The sequence below is a fragment of the Colias philodice genome, chromosome 24 (assembly GCF_061535455.1).
Source record: "Colias philodice isolate Cphi_HAF_F1 chromosome 24, ilColPhil1 Martin Lab GWU primary, whole genome shotgun sequence".
Taxonomy (NCBI): Eukaryota; Metazoa; Arthropoda; class Insecta; order Lepidoptera; family Pieridae; genus Colias; species Colias philodice.
Genome location: NC_143109.1, coordinates 7,887,203 through 7,906,047, shown reverse-complemented (window position 1 = coordinate 7,906,047; position 18,845 = coordinate 7,887,203). Strand labels below are relative to the sequence as shown.

The 18,845-nt window shown below is 30.8% G+C and overlaps 2 protein-coding genes across 2 annotated transcripts in view; one reads left to right on the top strand and one right to left on the bottom strand.

The window, feature by feature from the left end:
• Window positions 1-18,845, top strand: part of LOC149477806 (uncharacterized) — a 366,366-nt gene that overhangs the window by 215,786 nt on the left and 131,735 nt on the right. The window lies entirely within an intron of this gene.
• On the bottom strand, window positions 3,936-4,862 carry LOC149477807 (serine protease snk-like). The gene has a single exon (XM_089710466.1). It carries the CDS (start codon window positions 4,860-4,862, stop codon window positions 3,936-3,938), a length of 927 nt encoding a protein of 308 aa, XP_089566592.1.

Here is an 18,845-nt window from a genome sequence, read left to right as displayed (position 1 = left end):
TAAGTTCTTTTTGTTATTTTTATCTAAAAATGATCTTGAGCTTATATTAGGCAAAAGTATACATTAACTTTTTATAATTTCAGGACCGCACCTTAAATGGGGTGCTCGGAAAATATGCCTACGGATTATTAATAGAGAAATGATACCTACGTAACAAAGTTATGTTGGTTCCATTTTATTTATAAAATATAATGAAAATGGGCAAATATAAAACATATTATGTAAAATGATTAAAAATAAATAAATGAAGCAACTACGATTCAAAGAAAACATCTTTTTCAGTGTGAAAATGCTCTAAGCAATCCTGGATGATGAGTAGGTATAATATCATGTACTCTCATCCCAGTACGGTCGGTACCTCGATAGCCATAACGATAAATATTATAATCAGATAACAGCAAAGTCAGAATAAAAATCATAACTTGTACATATTATGTAAAATGATTAAAAATAAATAAATGAAGCAACTACGATTCAAAGAAAACATCTTTTTCAGTGTGAAAATGCTCTAAGCAATCCTGGATGATGAGTAGGTATAATATCATGTACTCTCATCCCAGTACGGTCGGTACCTCGATAGCCATAACGATAAATATTATAATCAGATAACAGCAAAGTCAGAATAAAAATCATAACTTGTACATATTATGTAAAATGATTAAAAATAAATAAATGAAGCAACTACGATTCAAAGAAAACATCTTTTTCAGTGTGAAAATGCTCTAAGCAATCCTGGATGATGAGTAGGTATAATATCATGTACTCTCATCCCAGTACGGTCGGTACCTCGATAGCCATAACGATAAATATTATAATCAGATAACAGCAAAGTCAGAATAAAAATCATAACTTGTACAGTTGTGAGTGCAAAATTTATGTTTCATTTGGCAATAACATTTTTTTCGGTACTAAAACGTAGTAGTTTGATATGTGGTTGGCTGCCCCTCCTCTCCTTCCTGAAAAATATCCTCCAAAATTACCCGAGATACTTCCAATGATTGAACCATACGTTGGACATTAACTTCAGTCAAAAATTGACGAAGCGGATGATTACTAATTTCCACTTAATCCTTGCTGCCACTATCTTCATCATCAAATCATCAATTTTCAAGTGTTGTTGTAAAATTGTCAGCAGAAATAGTCTTCCAAAGGCGATATAATTTTATGAACATTGAATCTGTAAATAAAAAATCAAACGTTAATAATTGTAAATCAATAAAAAAAGCTACTTACATATAAAATTTTATCAACAAACTACTGTTCCCAACGCACCTCAAAATCTTGTAAAAGTCAAAAAGAATTCATCATTTTATTATTTCATTCTAAAAGTGTAATATAAAACCATTATAAAACCAATAAAAAACATGAATTGCTATCATTATAAAAATAAATACCTATAAAAGTAACAACTTACCTTTTGTGGGAACGCATGGTGAAAATTCACAAAACACGAAGATTGAATTTGATATTTTTGGTTTTATGACATTTATTTTAATTTTATTTATTTATTTATTCAAATGCTTTATAAATATAAATTTATAAATAATAAATTTATAAAGAATAGAAACATTCGATCACGAAATTATGTGGGTTCGAGTCCCGCCTCGTGATCGAATTTTTTCTATTCTTTATAAATTTATAAAACACGAAGATTAAAAATGTAACCAATGAACACAATCAATATTAGATTAATTGTAATGGTGTCTAGTTTGACTTAAAATAATAAACATCTACCCTCACTTTTAAAAATGTAGTATATTCACACGAAATATAAGCGCACCTTATAGGGAAGGGAAGATATGGGTTAAAGAGTTAAATAAATAACATGATTATATTTAAATTATTAATTTTCAACAGTTGTTCAGTAGTGATAACATGTAAATTGATTTGATTTTTACGAAATCTCATAGATGGCGCTGTTTCAAATTTGTCTTTATACTACTAAATTCATTAAACTGTTTCTCTGCCCAAATTACGTAAATGACATAGTTTTTATTTTGTAAAGCTAGATAATAGCATGGCTTACTCGAAACCAACATTTAAACATGAGTCTTTAGATTGTACGCTGTCGTAGTACACGGAATATGTAAGAAAAATAAAGGTTCACAGCTCCTCCCGCGAAGGTGATATCATGATAATATGTTTAAACTATCCTCACCCGACCTCTTAGGAATCTTCATGCAAAATTTGAAGTAAATCTATGCAGTACTTTCTGAGATTAGCCCGGAAATACATACAGACAAACAGACAAACAGACAAACCGACAAACAGACAAAAATTCTAAAAACTATATTTTTGGCTTCTATATCGATTATAGATCATGGATCAAGTATTCTTTTAAAAAAATATTCAATGTACAGTTTTGACTTTCCTACGATTTTATTATATGTATAGATACTTACAATGCAATAAATTATGTATAACTTTTTTAATAAAATTTCCCTCCACGTCATTTGCAGTTCATTCAAAAATTGTTGGTTAATTTCCCAGATTAATCAAACAGAAACAGAACAATACATGATTTTGTGAAATATTTATAATTTACGAACAAACAGACGTTACACAACACATTTCCTCTGGGGTTGGTCGCATTTGCATATTGTGTTACGGTTCAAGCGAAAATATTGACAAAATTTAATATTCCCAGTATAAATAAAGAAACACTGTTTATTTCCTTGTGTGAATGTAGTTGTATTAAACACAACCACTTTAAATGCTCATACGTATCATTTGAAATATTTTATTATCTATTCACATTACCACATAAAACATGTCGGTTCTAATACCGATACGAGCGTCTATTAGTACTTCTTTTGAGTTTATTTAATTTTACATTTATTTATTCGTATGAAACGTAATTTTTTTACATTGTAATTAGCCTTACATTGTTACGCACAATCAAGGTCTACCAACACAAAGCCTTCGTAAAGTCATGATTGTAGTGGCATTATCAAGGGCAGTATCTGCTCAATTCAACTATACATTACTATATTTTGCTGTACATAATTATGCTTTATTTATTATTACTGTAACATTTACCTATATAAAATGTTAAAACTGATTTAATCTTGGTTCAACTAGGCGTATTTCATATAGGATCACTGAATCGTCGACATAACAATTATCGACACCTTAACATTTTAATAAGTTCCTTATAAATTGTCACTTGTTACCTCATTATTTAAATAAATAACTTACATAAAAAGTTATCGATAGTTATTTAACTTTATAAATGAACCAGCCATTTGAAATTTGCCGAAATTCCAAAGTTGCACGACAACATTTCCATACATTCCCCGCAGACGCCAACCTTGACACGACGTATCTCAAGATAATATCCTCTTTGTTTCAGGTGAGAATACCGAATATTCGAGAAGAAAATGATAAAAAACAGACGCTGGGAGTGTGTTAAGCCGTTTATCAGGACATTGGTTTCTAATGAAGCTTTTTATTTTCTTTGCTTTTGTGATATGCATGGAAAGTTTATTTGTGTGAAATGTTTTTACATTAATATTATATTTTTGTCAATGTTTTACATAACAAAGTTTTATTTGAGTTAGATGACTGCGGCAAGGTTGATTAGGTAAAAACTAAAATTATAAAATGCTCTAAATGAAGCTGTCTATAAATAAAAGCCATTTATTTTTATTCATTGTTTTTATCAAAGTGTGATAACATTTATTATCATAACTTCGTTATATTTCTGTTGCCTTAATATCTGCAATTAAAGTTCAAATATATGTCTGTTTGAAAATTTATTAAAAAGAAAAATATGTAATTGACATATCGTGTAATTAAGGTTATTACGTACAGCATCATGAAGAGTATTTCTCGTCACAAAAACACTACATCACACCATAAAATCCAATTATTTGCGTAACTCTCCAACCTATAAAAAAACTAACAATATATATTTTATTTTCGAAACAATTCAATTAACTTCGATAACCAACAGGCCACACAATATCTTCAATCCAGTCAATATATTTAGACACTCTAGTATAAACACCCGGCGCCATCCTCCTCCCGCAATCCCTCCCAAATGACGTCACACCCACCAACACATGCAAAGGAAAGGTCCTCACACAGTCCACTCTATCCTGCATGTATTGTAAAGGCCCTCCAGAATCCCCCTGGCATGTATCCTTACCACCATTCTCGTAATCACCAGCACATAACTGCTCTTCTGTTATCCCTCTTGACAGAATCTTCCGTCTGATCAGAACCTTCATAGAATTATTGCAAATAGTGTCGTCTACAGCATCTACTTCTACCGCCATAAGCGTCTGGCTTCCGCTCGTCGCGCCAGACCTCGTGGTACCAAACCCTATAGCTGTCAACTTTCTATCAGGGATCGTATCATTTAGTTGCAAGCATGCTATTCTTATATCTCTGCTGAGATTGAACGGTGGGTCAGCTCGCATTAAGGCTATATCATGATATTTTGAAGGTGGTTTAAACCCTGGATGTGCTATTATTTCACCAATGTGGCTCTCCTGCGCTAGTTCCTCTACTTCATCGAATTCAAAGGTCGCCGTGCCGATTCTTAATATTCTAGCCGGACCTTCTATCGGGTCTTCTATGCAATGCGCAGCTGTGACTACCCATTTATCGCTGATGAGAGTTCCACCGCACTTCCACGCTAGTTTGGTCGAGTGATGGCCGAAACCAATGAGCACCATGTGTGGATAGAGGAGTAAATCAATTGGGACTCTAATCCTCTCAGTCGGATGCAGGACATTATGGCATTCAAGCATAGATAGAGCGTAGTTTCTGCAAGCTCGAAACGCTCTTTCCCCGCTTGAAGTCGCTCCAAGAACTAACGCCGCGATAAGTAGGATCGACGTAACACAAATGACCATTTCCCATGAAAAATGTAAAACTAGGCTCCAGTTTTGTGCGCAGTGGGCGCCGCCGCGAGTGCTTATCAATAATTCGTTACGGGGAGTTAATGGTATGTGCATATTAGCTATTAAAGTAATCTCTCCGTTTCGAATGGATTTCGCGCGGTAGTAAGCAATGTTGTAATGTGTTTTTTGCGTTTATCTTGCTCCGCTTGTTTTAATTTTATCTAGTAAATATATGTGCTTGGAGAGTTGTGATTCTTATTTTTGACTTTGGTTTTTATTGAACTTCATATCATTTATGTTAGGTATATTAAAAAAGTTCTGAATGAATTTCGGAGGAATAATATATGGACTCTATTTTAATTTTAATTGGATTATTACATTTGGGAAGCATGAATCATTATCAAATCCATTATGTAGCAAATTGTATTATAATAACTAAATACTATTAAAAATTAAAATACATTAACTAACAATAAAACAACATTTCTCACTGTTTTGTATTTAACTGTTTAATATATTTACTGTTTTGATTAAACATTAATAAATTTAAATGTTTTTTATTTTCATTTTATTTATTTAAAAAGGATAGCCAACAATTGTTAACACTAATTATAGACATACAACGAAAAATACAATTAAACATATCAAATGCAACAATTAATTATAGGCTAACACTACATGCTTTTAAAAAAAACGGTTAAGATTTAAGAGCAAAACAAAAAAAAAATCACTATCACAAAATAACATTATGTTAATGAAATATGTTCGCTTGTCTGTTATATTTCAACGTAATAGCTGGGCAGAATTGGATAGATTCATCTCATTAGATATGCTTAGATTGTTTGTGATAATCAATTAAAATAAATTTATTATGATGATGTAGTATTGATTTATGGTATATTAATAAAATTAACCCTTATATCGGATTCAGCCATGACTTACAAATAAATTAAATTGAAGGAAATTGATAATTCAAGTAAAAGGACATGATATTAAGTTCCTATGTCCCCAAGGGCCCTCATGTTATCAGACCCAGGCCCCATTCGGTCCCTACGGGGCTCAGGGATATCTTTGAAATGCAAATTCTAAGAAATGTGAAGCCAATTCATGTTAGTTATATTTTCTGATTTATTACTTTCAAATAAGTATTTGTTTAAATGCTAATTTGTACATGTTTTATTAGTGACATAATTAATCTATATATGTATATAAAAATGAAACCCGTTTTCCTTGGTCACGGTATCACGCGTGAACGGGTGGACCGATTTCGATAATTCTTTTTTTATTATATTCCTTGAAGTACGAGGATGGTTTTTATGCAGAGAAAACGTAAATATGTACCACAGGCGAAGCCGGGGCGGACCGCTAGTATTTAAAACGTAAGTATTTATACTGAACTTATTAATTATAACAATAACAATTAGATGTTTTGATCTTTTTGTTTGAAATGTATAAACTTATTGAACCAATTTTAAATATTATTTCAACCAAACTACGTGAAATTTCCGTAACCATAAGCTTAATTTGAAAACATAACAAGGTATTACAAAAGTGAAATAACTAATAATTGTTGCAATTATAGATACAAACGATAATAACGTAAATATATTATATCTCGTATTCAAATTACAATGGAAAAAACTTCAAATATAAAATATCCAAGACTCTTGGAAGAATTCATTGAAGTTGAAGATCTATTACGTCATAAGCTAGTTACTTCTAAAGTATGTGAAACTCGAATAAATGTTGAAGAATGACAAAAGATGGCGGCGCGAAGTTTTAATAATCCGATAAACCTTGGAACTTATGTAATGGGAACGGGGCATTCGTATTAATAATCTACTTTACTTGGGACTTTCAATGTTTGCGTCTAAAATCTAAAAATATAAATTGTTTGGGGAAGGTGTAATTATTGTTATGTACCGACATAATAATTAAGAAATTACTAAAATTTTTGATAATTGCCGATCTTACAACTAATATTAGCGTCAGAATGAAACATTATTGCAAAGTAATAAATATTCATTATATATTATGTTTAAAATGTATTTACATAATATAATTATTATTGAATTCTATATACCTACCTATCTATTCTGCTACGAGTTATGTTCAAATGAATAACCAAATCTGACTCCTAGAAACTTATCATTTTTCGAAGATGGTTAAACGATCAGCAATAGTACAAACTAGCTGTGTTCTGCGGTTTCACCCGCATTGTTCCGCTCCTGTTGGTCTTAGCGTGATGATAGATATATAGCCTTCCTTGTTAAATGGGCTAACTAACACCGAAAGAATTTTTCAAATCGGACCAGTAGTTCCTGAGCTTAGCGTTTTCAAACAAACAAACAAACTCTTCAGCTTTATAATATTAAGTAGGTATACATTTGTTATTAAGTTAAAACAAATACGTTTTTCCTGTTCAATTGCTTGGCAATCCATATTTTACGCAGATAATAATCTTCATTAACCATCCAATGCTGTTTGCGAGACTAATAAAAGAAAAATAAGAATATTTCCTACAACGGTTGCTATGCCAGAAAAAAATGACGCAAATTTTGCCTTCATTTCGTGGATTATTTTTTTGAACGATATCCTAAACGGTTGAGTGATATATTAATAACTGTTAACTTGTTATGCCCCGCATTTTTACTCGCGAACAAAAAGTTTTATTCTAAACTTTTATCTCATATGTAAATATTTAATTTCAATTTTCAATCCTTTGATTTTTACAAAAAATACTTCCTGATATTTATCCCTGGTCTTCATATATTTTCACTACAAATTTCATCCAAATCGGTGCTATGATTTAGCCGTTAAAGCCATACACAGACAAGCTTTTGCATTCAAAAGCTAGATGGATTGTAAGTTGACACATAGACATAGATAAAAATAAAATTTTGAAGCTTATTTTTGTAACTTAAAAGAATTTAACTCAATATTGTTCCAATGCAACGGTTGGCTGAGTAGACGCGAAAGAATCTTGAAGTATTCATGGAGGGCCGTGATCCCTCACTTTGTATGCTGCACTCGAGCTTGGAGCGTTGACATCCATGTATGTAATCGCTTAAAGTCGTAATGCACTTTTATATTTGATCTAATGTTGTTTAGATGTTTTAAAAAAAGTTTATTTAGCTTAAAAATACATCAACAATCGGTTACTCAAAATTTATAAGTAGGTACATAATTTTTTTACACAACCTATTGGCTTACCTATTCTTTTCGTACCTGCTCTATATTTCTATAATAGAGTGTACCTATATATTCTTTATTAATAAATTATTTAACTGTAAAATAAATTAAACAAACAAAAGCACTATTACACATAAAGCTCTTACAGTTTTATCAAAATATCATACACACAATATTCATCCATTTTATTGTACTACATTTCAACTTGATATAAAATATCTCCATATAAATAATACATTTGGCTACATAAACTGCGAACTTGTCTAAAAACGCAAGCACAACACAAAGTTAGTCCACATAAACCCTTTAGGTGTGAAATTTCAACAACCCTTTGTGGTCCGAACTTGACTTGCTCTGCCCTGCGGCGCTCCTTTGATGTTAGACAATGTATCCTTATCAAAAATGATATGATAATTAAGGTATATTATATTATAATATTACAATTTAAAACTTTTTTTTTTAATATTCGTGTTAAAATGCGTTAACATCTTAATTTTTTTTTTTATACAACAACCGACAAAGGAGCGGGCGGTGTACTGATAAAAATGATCGCCGCCGCCCATGAACAATTGCAACGTTAGGTAACTTTGCGATTAACTTTAATATTACTATTGTTACATTAAGTATACGTAGATTTTTAATTTATTAAATGGTAAATCTCAATAGAATCCGTATATTTGTCACTTATTCGTCCGTTCGTTTATTTATCCATATAGTACAAGATTCTTAGCATTTACAGATATAGATTTGATTTAAGATTATATACATTAAAACAATTATTATTAACATATAAGTCCCATACAAAAACAACCTTCTTTCATTTCCCATTTTACATCAAAGGATGTTTATAAAACGTTTGAGATCGAGTTATCAACATTATCCTTTTTTATAAAGAAATATCCGTAATATTTGTTGAATACAAGAAGTAATTATAAAAGTTAGGTAAGGGCACGTTGCCATGGCAACCGCGAGAGAACGAAAATTGAAACTTTGCGCATAATTAGAGGGTTGATTTATAGTGATACTTGTCAAGTTTGGAAATCGGTTAATTTTAGTTATGAATCTGTTGTTTACATTGTAATAATGGCGTTGGATTTATGTATAAATCATTGAATGTTCTAGTCATGTAATACTCTCATTCGAAACCAATATATCAATTGATATTAATGCTATGCATATAGCATATAATGGTTATTAGGAATATATAAAACAGTTATTTTTAGAATATTAAATATTAATATGTCGTTTCTTAGACAGTCATAAGAATTAAAACAATATTCTCGACATTTTCCATGAATATTCTTTACGTTTATAAAATCCCTACCAAAATTATGTGCGAATTATTAAATACAAATGTGATTTGACTGTCTGTTTGTTCACGCCTAAACCACTGAACCGATTTTAATTAAAATTACTACACGATAAAGTTAACATTTTTGTCAAGAAAACAAAATTAAAAGCTAGATGGAAATATTATATGTACGGCTATCATGCTATGACTTGAAGTGCGAGCAAAACCGCGGGCGAAAAGCTAGCATGTATTATCAACAACCTTTGTAGAGCTTTGTTCAGAGGGATTTGGTTTGACTCATTTAGAATTAGTTTATTTAATGTTGTGAGTTAATCGTTTAGATGTAGCTTAAACATTTAATATACTTCAGCCTAGCTTAAAGTATTTGAACTAGTTTAAACTGTATTTTAAACTGAGTTTGTGTCATTTACTTTTGTTGGTTAATTAAAGCGTTCTTTTAGTATAGAAGTTGTATAAATATAACAATATATTACGTATTATATATAAAGAATCAATTTTCTACGAAAAAATGTAACTTTCATGTCTTTCCATCCCTTGTTCATTCTATTTTGATAATTTTGGGCCAAAAAATCATCATTTTTTTATATACATATTTTATAAATTTACTAGCTTTCTGCCCGCGGCCTCGTCGGCTTTGTCTAAACTGCTACCTAAAAAATTATATACTAAGACCTTCCTCTTCAATCACTCTATTAAAAGAAGCGCCATCATAATCCGTTACGTAGTTTTAAAGATTTAAGCATATATAGAGACTGCAGAGAAAACGATTTTGTTTTATACTATGTAGGTAGTCATTTATCATCCCTTAAATAATAATATAATCAGACATCTAGTTCATATTAATTTCGTAACAAACAAACAATCAAAATTTTCCTCTTAATATTTTATTGTTCAAGTTAATCTATACTTATACTTATAATATTATAAAGAGGAAAGGTTTGTTATTATGTATGTATGTATGGTTTTCACGCATAAACTACTGGACCGATTTCAAAAATTCTTTCACCATTAGAAAGCTGCATCTTCACTGAGCAACATAGGCTATATTGCATTTAAAAAAAATTAGAGATCCTTACCAAAAATGCAATAATGTAAATTCCTTAATACAAATTCTGTCATCGCGTGCGCTGCGGAATCTATTCCTTGAAGTACTAGGATGGTTATTATGAAAAAAAACGTAAACATGTAGGTACCACGGGCGAAGCCGGGGCGGACCGCTAGTATAGTTATAAAGCACTAGAGTATAAAATCAAAGGTCCAATAACAATGTACGACACAGCCGATTGTAGTAATTAGGGTTGTATGGTATTTCATTATGATGGAACAATCGCAATTAGATTGGGAATTTGTGTCGGCTAATTTGTCACGCCGGCGGGAATAAGCGGACTGGAAACGATGCGGTTTGCACGCTTCTGTAGTTGTGTGATGTTAAATTAATAGTTTTTTTTTTTATTTTGACATGATTTTAATAACTGTGTTTAAAGCTGTATTCTGTTCAATGACAAGTTGTTTTCAATTCTTATAGTGTGAAGATTTTTAAAGCTATTCAATGAGCTAGTTTTCAATTTTAATTTGATTCGATCGAAAGAATATTATTTCTTCTCTATTTATTTATATAATATTTTGAAAGGCTAACCTTTTTAATAAGTTTTCATACCTTCATCTACATTTATTTATTTATTGATCTAGATTTGTCATAGAAGGATTTTTCAATCGTCAAAATACGGAACTAATATACTCACGAAAGAAAGCAGTTTATACGGAGAAATGTCGGCAAGAGACTTACTAGTTCAGCAACTATTTAATAATAATCTGTGGTTCATCTACCATAAAAAGCGTAAAGGCCTAATATTATGTAATTATCTGTATTTTCCGTAATAATGTACTTAATAAAAATACCTGCTTAGTGTATAATCAGCCTTAATTACATCAGAACTCCGCCCCATTGTTTTATGGGAGTCTTGACAGGAAACGAATCGATAGCTTCCCGTCGAAAGCCCGTGTTGTGGCCACTATTCATTTATTACATTATCCACGGGTTTTAATTGTATTTTTTATTTATTAACTGTTTTTGTGTAGATTTGTTAAGGGCCCTTAGTAGGTGAAAACGGAAAAATGGACTGTTTTCTATGAGCTATAATTGAAAATATTGAAGTTTTTTCGCACTGAAATTTCTAATATGTATTACAGAACGTATGTGTGATGGGATGACTGTTTCCAAAACACGATTGGAAAAATTTTGCTCGATAAAAAAAATTCCTGAAGTTACCTCTAAAATATCATATAAATTCTCATTACAACTGTATTTTACGATAATAATTCGTATAAAATCACAAATACATAGGTATTTACCTTCTCGATTTCGTGACTGTTTTAGATTTAGAAAATACTAAATATTTTCATTCACTTTTTGATAAAAATGTGAATGGCGCTTACGATTTTCAGTTTCGAGCACGTTGATTCCATACTAAACGCGGACCCCCTCACCGCTTACCTCAGGCCCGAATAGCTGAATTTTCGCTGACCGCCTAACCCCCCTTAAGGCTAGTTGGATAAACGCCTATTAAATTGGCGTTAAACCTACTTGTCTGTTTTGAGAGTTTTTGTTACAATAAAATTAGCAACTCCTAAACTACAAATAGAAAACATCTGATTTCTACTACAGGATCACAATTTCACAATGGATTAGTGATTATAGAGCTTAAAATAAATATTTTCGTTTGTAGGTTTATCATGCGATTCAAAAAAAATATAAATAAATCTTGTATGTTATCCTCGATACACAAAAAACTTACTTCAGTATTTCAAATAAAACATATAATAAATAAATAATTAAACTGTAAAAAAAATATATTATAATATCAAAATTCTAATGACAGACGGACGGTAACATCGTGTTTATATATAAATGGCTCTAACGTAAAACAATACCTGAGCGTACAGCCGGACATGCCATTATTTATATATACGTAGTGGAAATCCAAATGAATAGGAATTTGTGTGGAAATCTACATGATTCCGCAAAACATTAAATTTGCGCGTTCAATTTCAGTTGAAATAATATTAAATTGAGCTTTGCTTGCGATATTTGGAAATCCAGATTTGGTGCAGGTCAGAGCGCGTGATTATATGGGACCTGTGTGATTGTTAGTATAGTTGGACTGTGTTTACGTTGTATATTAACAGTTTTAATAATAATTAAAGATATAGATAATATATTTTTAAGATAGAATAATCATGTAGACAGTGGATTTCAAATTACTGTGCATTGTAGTCGTACAGTCGTTTATTCTTCTTTCCCCATAGTCGGGTATAGGCCTCCTCATGTTTTTTCCACTCTTTACGGTCGTATAGAAGTCTAATTGAACAAATAAATGTTTGAGTTTGAGTACATATACATTGATATTATTTTATTATACAAGTACATCGTTAATTTCAAATGTGTTAAAAGCAACGTATTTCTCATTTATTTAATAATATTAAAATTATTATTCACAGTTACAGGATATATTAAAAACAGAAAACTTTAACATAAAATTTATGATTTTTATTTATTAACTAGGTACTATAAATAGTAAATGTCTACAAATAAATATAGAAAAATAGAAATATCCGTTTGTTTCGACACGTCCATACTGTAAAACATCAAAAGCTGTCATTACGACATGCGAACCCGCCACGTGTTGTCTGTCTGTCTGCAAATTATAAGCTAGAGAAATATAGGAATAACCTGGTAATGCACCCTTTTATTATTCAAATACATGACTATGATGGTTTTTACTAAGAAATATAAAAATATCTAGTAGGTATATTGTAGGTTACAAACACTCAATTATATTATTTATTTATTCAAGACGATTAATTTTAGAAGCACTTTTTAACCGACTTCATGTATTGTAAATTATAATGCGTAGAAATAATAATTTGCTGTTTCATAAAGCAGCGTTTTCTACAGACAGAGTCGGCGAGAAATAACATTTTCAAATACGTAATGAACTTTGCATGTTTTACACGGTCAAGCTGCATTGGAAATTCAGTCATTCGAATTTCTCAAGTACCTACTCGCAAATACTACTACAATATATTTATATTTATTTACATATTTCAATAATTCTCTACTTTCGCGTTAATTACATCATTACTGATTAAAGCTTGTTAAAAGCCTTGTTTAAAGCTCTCAAACAACGGCTTTTTAAATATTTTTTTAATTCTAGTAAATTTTGTTAAATCTACTACTAACTAGTAGCTAGCTAGCGTGGCTCCGCTCCTGTTGGTTAACGGGATGATAATATATAGCCTATAGCCTTCCTCGATAAATGGAATATCTAACACCGAAAGAATTTTTCAAATCGGACCAGTATTTCCTGAGATAAGCGCGTTCAAACAAACACAAACAAACTCTTAAGCTTTATAATATTATATTATAGATTATATATAAAGTTTATCTATATCAAAAATAGACAAGTAACGGTAAACCATCTGTCCCACCTGACTTTACCCCACTGAATGGCCCCAAATTTGTTTGAACAGCTTTTAATCAGCGACCAGGAACGGCGCGACCGCATTGCGTGAAATGTTAAACATATTATTATAGTTAGATATGTAAATACAGTTTTCTGTCTGTTTCAAAATAGAAAGGTTACTCATGTTTGAGTGACACTTATTAGAATAAATAGCTTAAAGTTGCACTCAACCACGACTCAACTGTCGGGTTAAGCAGCGTAAAGCACGGTCAGTATATAGATGGGTGTAGGTATTTTATCGTTTGGAAGCGTAAAAAAAACTTCGATTTAATAAATAAAACATTTATTTAATTAACATGTACGAACTAACATAATTGAAACATCTCTTGTTCATTGTAAATTCCATTTACATTCTACTAAGCTAACATTTTAATAAAACAACACAGCTTTTTTCATTTATTTAGTTCAAAAATGGTTAAACGATAAATCTAGACATTTTTGTTGTATCTAGTTCAAAATGTTGACGGCTCATTTATAGCAGTCTTTACTTTTAAACTTACAAATAATTAACAATCTCTAAGGCTTTATAATTTACTAGCTGTGCTGCGCGGTTTCACGCGCATTGCTCCGCTCCTGTTGGTCTTAACGTGATGATAATAGCCTATAGCCTTCCTCGACAAATGGGCTATCTAACAGCGAAAGAATTTTTCAAATCGGACCGGTAGTTCCTGAGATTAGCGCGTTGAAACAAACAAACTCTTCAGTTTTATAATATTAGTATAGATTTATTTGTAGAAGTTTCTATGCTATCTCCACCCTTTCCTATCTTTTTTCTTAATAACACACGACTCGGTCTTGGCCGCTCCACCACGCGGAAAATGAAAACTAAATAAAAGCGGCTTCTCAAATATTGGCGAACATCTGCTATCAAAACTTTACGCGACCTGATGGTTCCGATCTAGAGTACTGGATGGTGCATGTGTATTATTAATTTTTACAGATAATATGTACATTCCTTGAAGACGATTTTCAATATTCATGGTTTCCGCTGTTATCTGTGAAGTGAGAAAAGTTAGTATTATTATCTAGTATTGTAGAAATAAAAATTATTTGTTTGTCAGTAAAAAATATATATCTACTTAATTGGAAATTATCGGGATTCATGCTGAAATAAAAGTTTTAAATCGTCTTCGATTTAAACTTTAATCAATACTTCAATATCGGACTTCGTGATAAAAAAAAATGTTACTTCTATTTAAAACGTTTGCCATCAATATCAATAACCAGTGTTTACCAGTGAATTAACTATATCCTGCACTACTACCAAATAAACTCGAATTTATGCACTATATATCTACTATATATGTTGAGATTAAAGTGAAAGACTAAGTCTAAATTACCACATAAGCTTCTTTTTATCCGTACGCAAGTACAACCGCGGTATAAGTATAACTCTAATGCACAATAAAAATTAAAAACAAATGCGTTAACTGTAAGTCACATCTAGACATGTATCGCCCCGTGGATCGTCCCGGGGCCCATCGCACAGTTATTGCTTCTCAGAGTTGCGACGATTTTTTCATATATTTTCCGTCGGTTACGACCTGTTATATCGAGGGGCCGTGACAGACAATTTTCTAGATATTCTTTACTTTTATGTTTAGGTTAGGTCCTCGCTATAAATATTTCTTTGATCTTTTTACGCACTTAAAATATTTTCTTTTTGTATCTGTGTATTTTCGTGATATTTGCTTTGGTTTGGAACGAATTAAGATTCGGTTTCTTAATATATTATCTTATTTATAATAATATTGACGTGTTTTTTCTACGGATAACTAAAATAACTTTTTATTTGTAAGATAAATATGTAGGTACATTTTGATTTAATATTTTTGCAGATTATTTAAATAATTTTATACAGTTACAATTTTTAAGAACAGAATCGCAAAAGAGAGTTGTCCTGTCTAAATATAAAAACTTACGATTAGATTTCAATGACTGAACATTGAACGTTAAATATGAAAAGGAATATCTCAATAAAAATTCATATTACGCTCATAATCGTACATCAAGTGTGTAATCTAAAACTAAAAGACCCTAATCTATTCATTCGAAAAACTAATAATCGATCTATATAGAGCTGATAAAACCACTCTCATTTGAAATTATTATTACACACGTGTTCGTTCCCCTATTTTTGTACTGACGAGGGCAAATGAGTTTTTTTACTAAATTGATTGCATAATAAAGTATCATACGCACCGCTCATAATAATTTGTAATTCGATCGGTCGGCCATTTTGTGTCGCATGACATGACTGGAGCGGAAACTCATTTTCAGCGCAGGTTGGTGCTGAATGTTAATTTGAGTCGAAAAAATGCTTTTAAAGGCAATTTTAGATGAATGTGAGCAAATTGACGTGGCAGTCTATGAATAAATTATTGTATTGGGTGATCATTTTGCACTTTTTTAACACATTTACGTGATATATTAACGACATAATAATTGAATGTCTTTAAAGGTACAAACGCATATAGATGCGTATCCATAATTATAGAATTATAAACAAAACTGTCAAATAATATTTACGAAAAGAAAATCTTACTTATTTTGTGAACGAGAAGTTTTTTGAGGCCTTTATTAAGCATGCCTTTATTTCACTCATTAATCGTGATCGGACATACAAAAATAGATTATAGTCCGAAAACATACTTTTTAGTTTTTACCGAAAACGCGAGTGAAACCGCAAGATCATCTAGTGTAAAAAATTGTATTGGTTTTACTAGTCTTAGATTTAATAGGTTTTCCGTATTTCTGTTATAAACAGAATGCATTAGACTCGGATTGAGTTGTGTTGAATATTTTATTGCCTACTTGTTGACGAATAGTAATCGTGGCTTATGCAATACTTCTTAGATGAATTAGATTGTTTATGAATAAAATATTACCTTGTTTATAAACACTCTTTCAACTTTATAGTCTACTAGCTTACCGCCCGCGGCTTCGCCCGCTTTGTCTAAAACCTAATAAATTATATACTAAAACCTTCCTCTTGAATCACTCTATCTATTAAATCCGTTAAGCGTCAGATAGACTAGAGTAGATAATTTTTGAAACAAAAAAAATCGCAGTCGGATGAAACCCATTAGACAAGGAGGGGAATATGATAAAAATGTAAGGAAAAATAAATTACGGTCAATCCGATTTCGGGAAGCGGGAGGGGGGAGCTTTTAAGAGAAAAAATGGTTTCTCTCGATTTCCGACAAAACTACAAGTCCTATAGAAAAAAGTTCAATGGCAAAGTTGTAGGTAATTAAAAGTTCTACAACTTTTGTATTCACAATTTTTTCACATAACCTAAAAATTTAGGTGAAAAATTCAAAAAACCAAGTTTTTGGTCTTTTATTTCTATCTACTTCAAAATTTATTTTTTTTCTACGAAATTTGGTGGAAACTTACTTTATTATGTCCCAAATACACTGTAATTTATTTGATTGAAAATATTTATTTTTTCGCCTTATTTTGAATTAATACCAAAAAAACAACCTAATTTTCAATCGAAAAGTCACCCGTCAAAATATCAGCTTTTTTCAAAAACTTGGAGTGCCTTTTATTCATTGAAATCTCTACTTTCATATGGTGTAAAAAAAATAAACACCACCATAGTAAATGTTCCCAGGAAATGCATACAAACAGTCTGAAAATTAGCTTTTACTAAATCAGGCACACTTCTCGAACTACCTGAAATGTTTTTATCGACATCATTTTGCTTTTGAATATGCTGTAAAATATTAAACTTAGAACAGATAATTATTTTTCTTTTGAAATATTACTGAAAAGCCCATACAAGAGAAGATATAGAGTTCAAGAAGTGTGCCTGATTTAGTAAAAGCTCATTATCACACTGTTTGTATGCATTTCCTGAGAACATTTACTATGGTGGTGTTTATTTTTTTTTACACCATATGAAAGTAGAGATTTCAATGAATAAAAGGCACCCCAAGTTTTTGAAAAAAACTGATATTTTGACGGGTGACTTTTCGATTGAAAATTAGGTTGTTTTTTTGGTATTAATTCAAAATAAGGCGAAAAAATAAATATTTTCAATCAAATAAATTACAGTGTATTTGGGACATAATAAAGTAAGTTTCCACCAAATTTCGTAGAAAAAAAATAAATTTTGAAGTAGAAATAAAAGACCAAAAACTTGGTTTTTTGAATTTTTCACCTAAATTTTTAGGTTATGTGAAAAAATTGTGAATACAAAAGTTGTAGAACTTTTAATTACCTACAACTTTGCCATTGAACTTTTTTCTATAGGACTTGTAGTTTTGTCGGAAATCGAGAGAAACCATTTTTTTCTCTTAAAAGCTCCCCCCTCCCGCTTCCCGAACTCGGATTGACCGTAATTTATTTTTCCTTACATTTTTATCATATTCCCCTCCTTTTCTAATGGGTTTCATCCGACTGCGATTTTTTTTATCTTTTCATTATTTTCAAAGGCTTCTACCCCAGTCTAAGAATCCGTTGCGTAATTTTAAAGATTTAAGCATACAAAGGGACATAAGGACAGAGAAAGCGACTTTGTTTTATACTATGTAGTGATTTATGTTATTTTTATATGATACAATAAAAACATTGCTAGTCAATGTATTTTTTGCATTGTCGTTGTATATTAAATTATTAATTAATATTTTAATATACTTTAATAATTAAATTGTTTATGTTTATAAATCAGGAGGTTAAGATTTTAGAAATTCTAAAAAGTTAAACGGAACTAGATGTATTCCAACTTAGCTCAGAACTTAGCTGGCTAACTTAATCAAGCAAGTTTGATGTGTGGAGTTTTAATTAAATACTTAGCTGTGTCACTTTAAATTAATAATAATATAATAGTTTAAACGTGAGATGCATATAGTGACATTTAGAAAACGTAATTATTTTAATCAATGATAGTCAATTTATCAACTAACTTATTAAGAAAACATTATTGTTTATCTGTATTTAATATAGAATGCTGACTAAAAG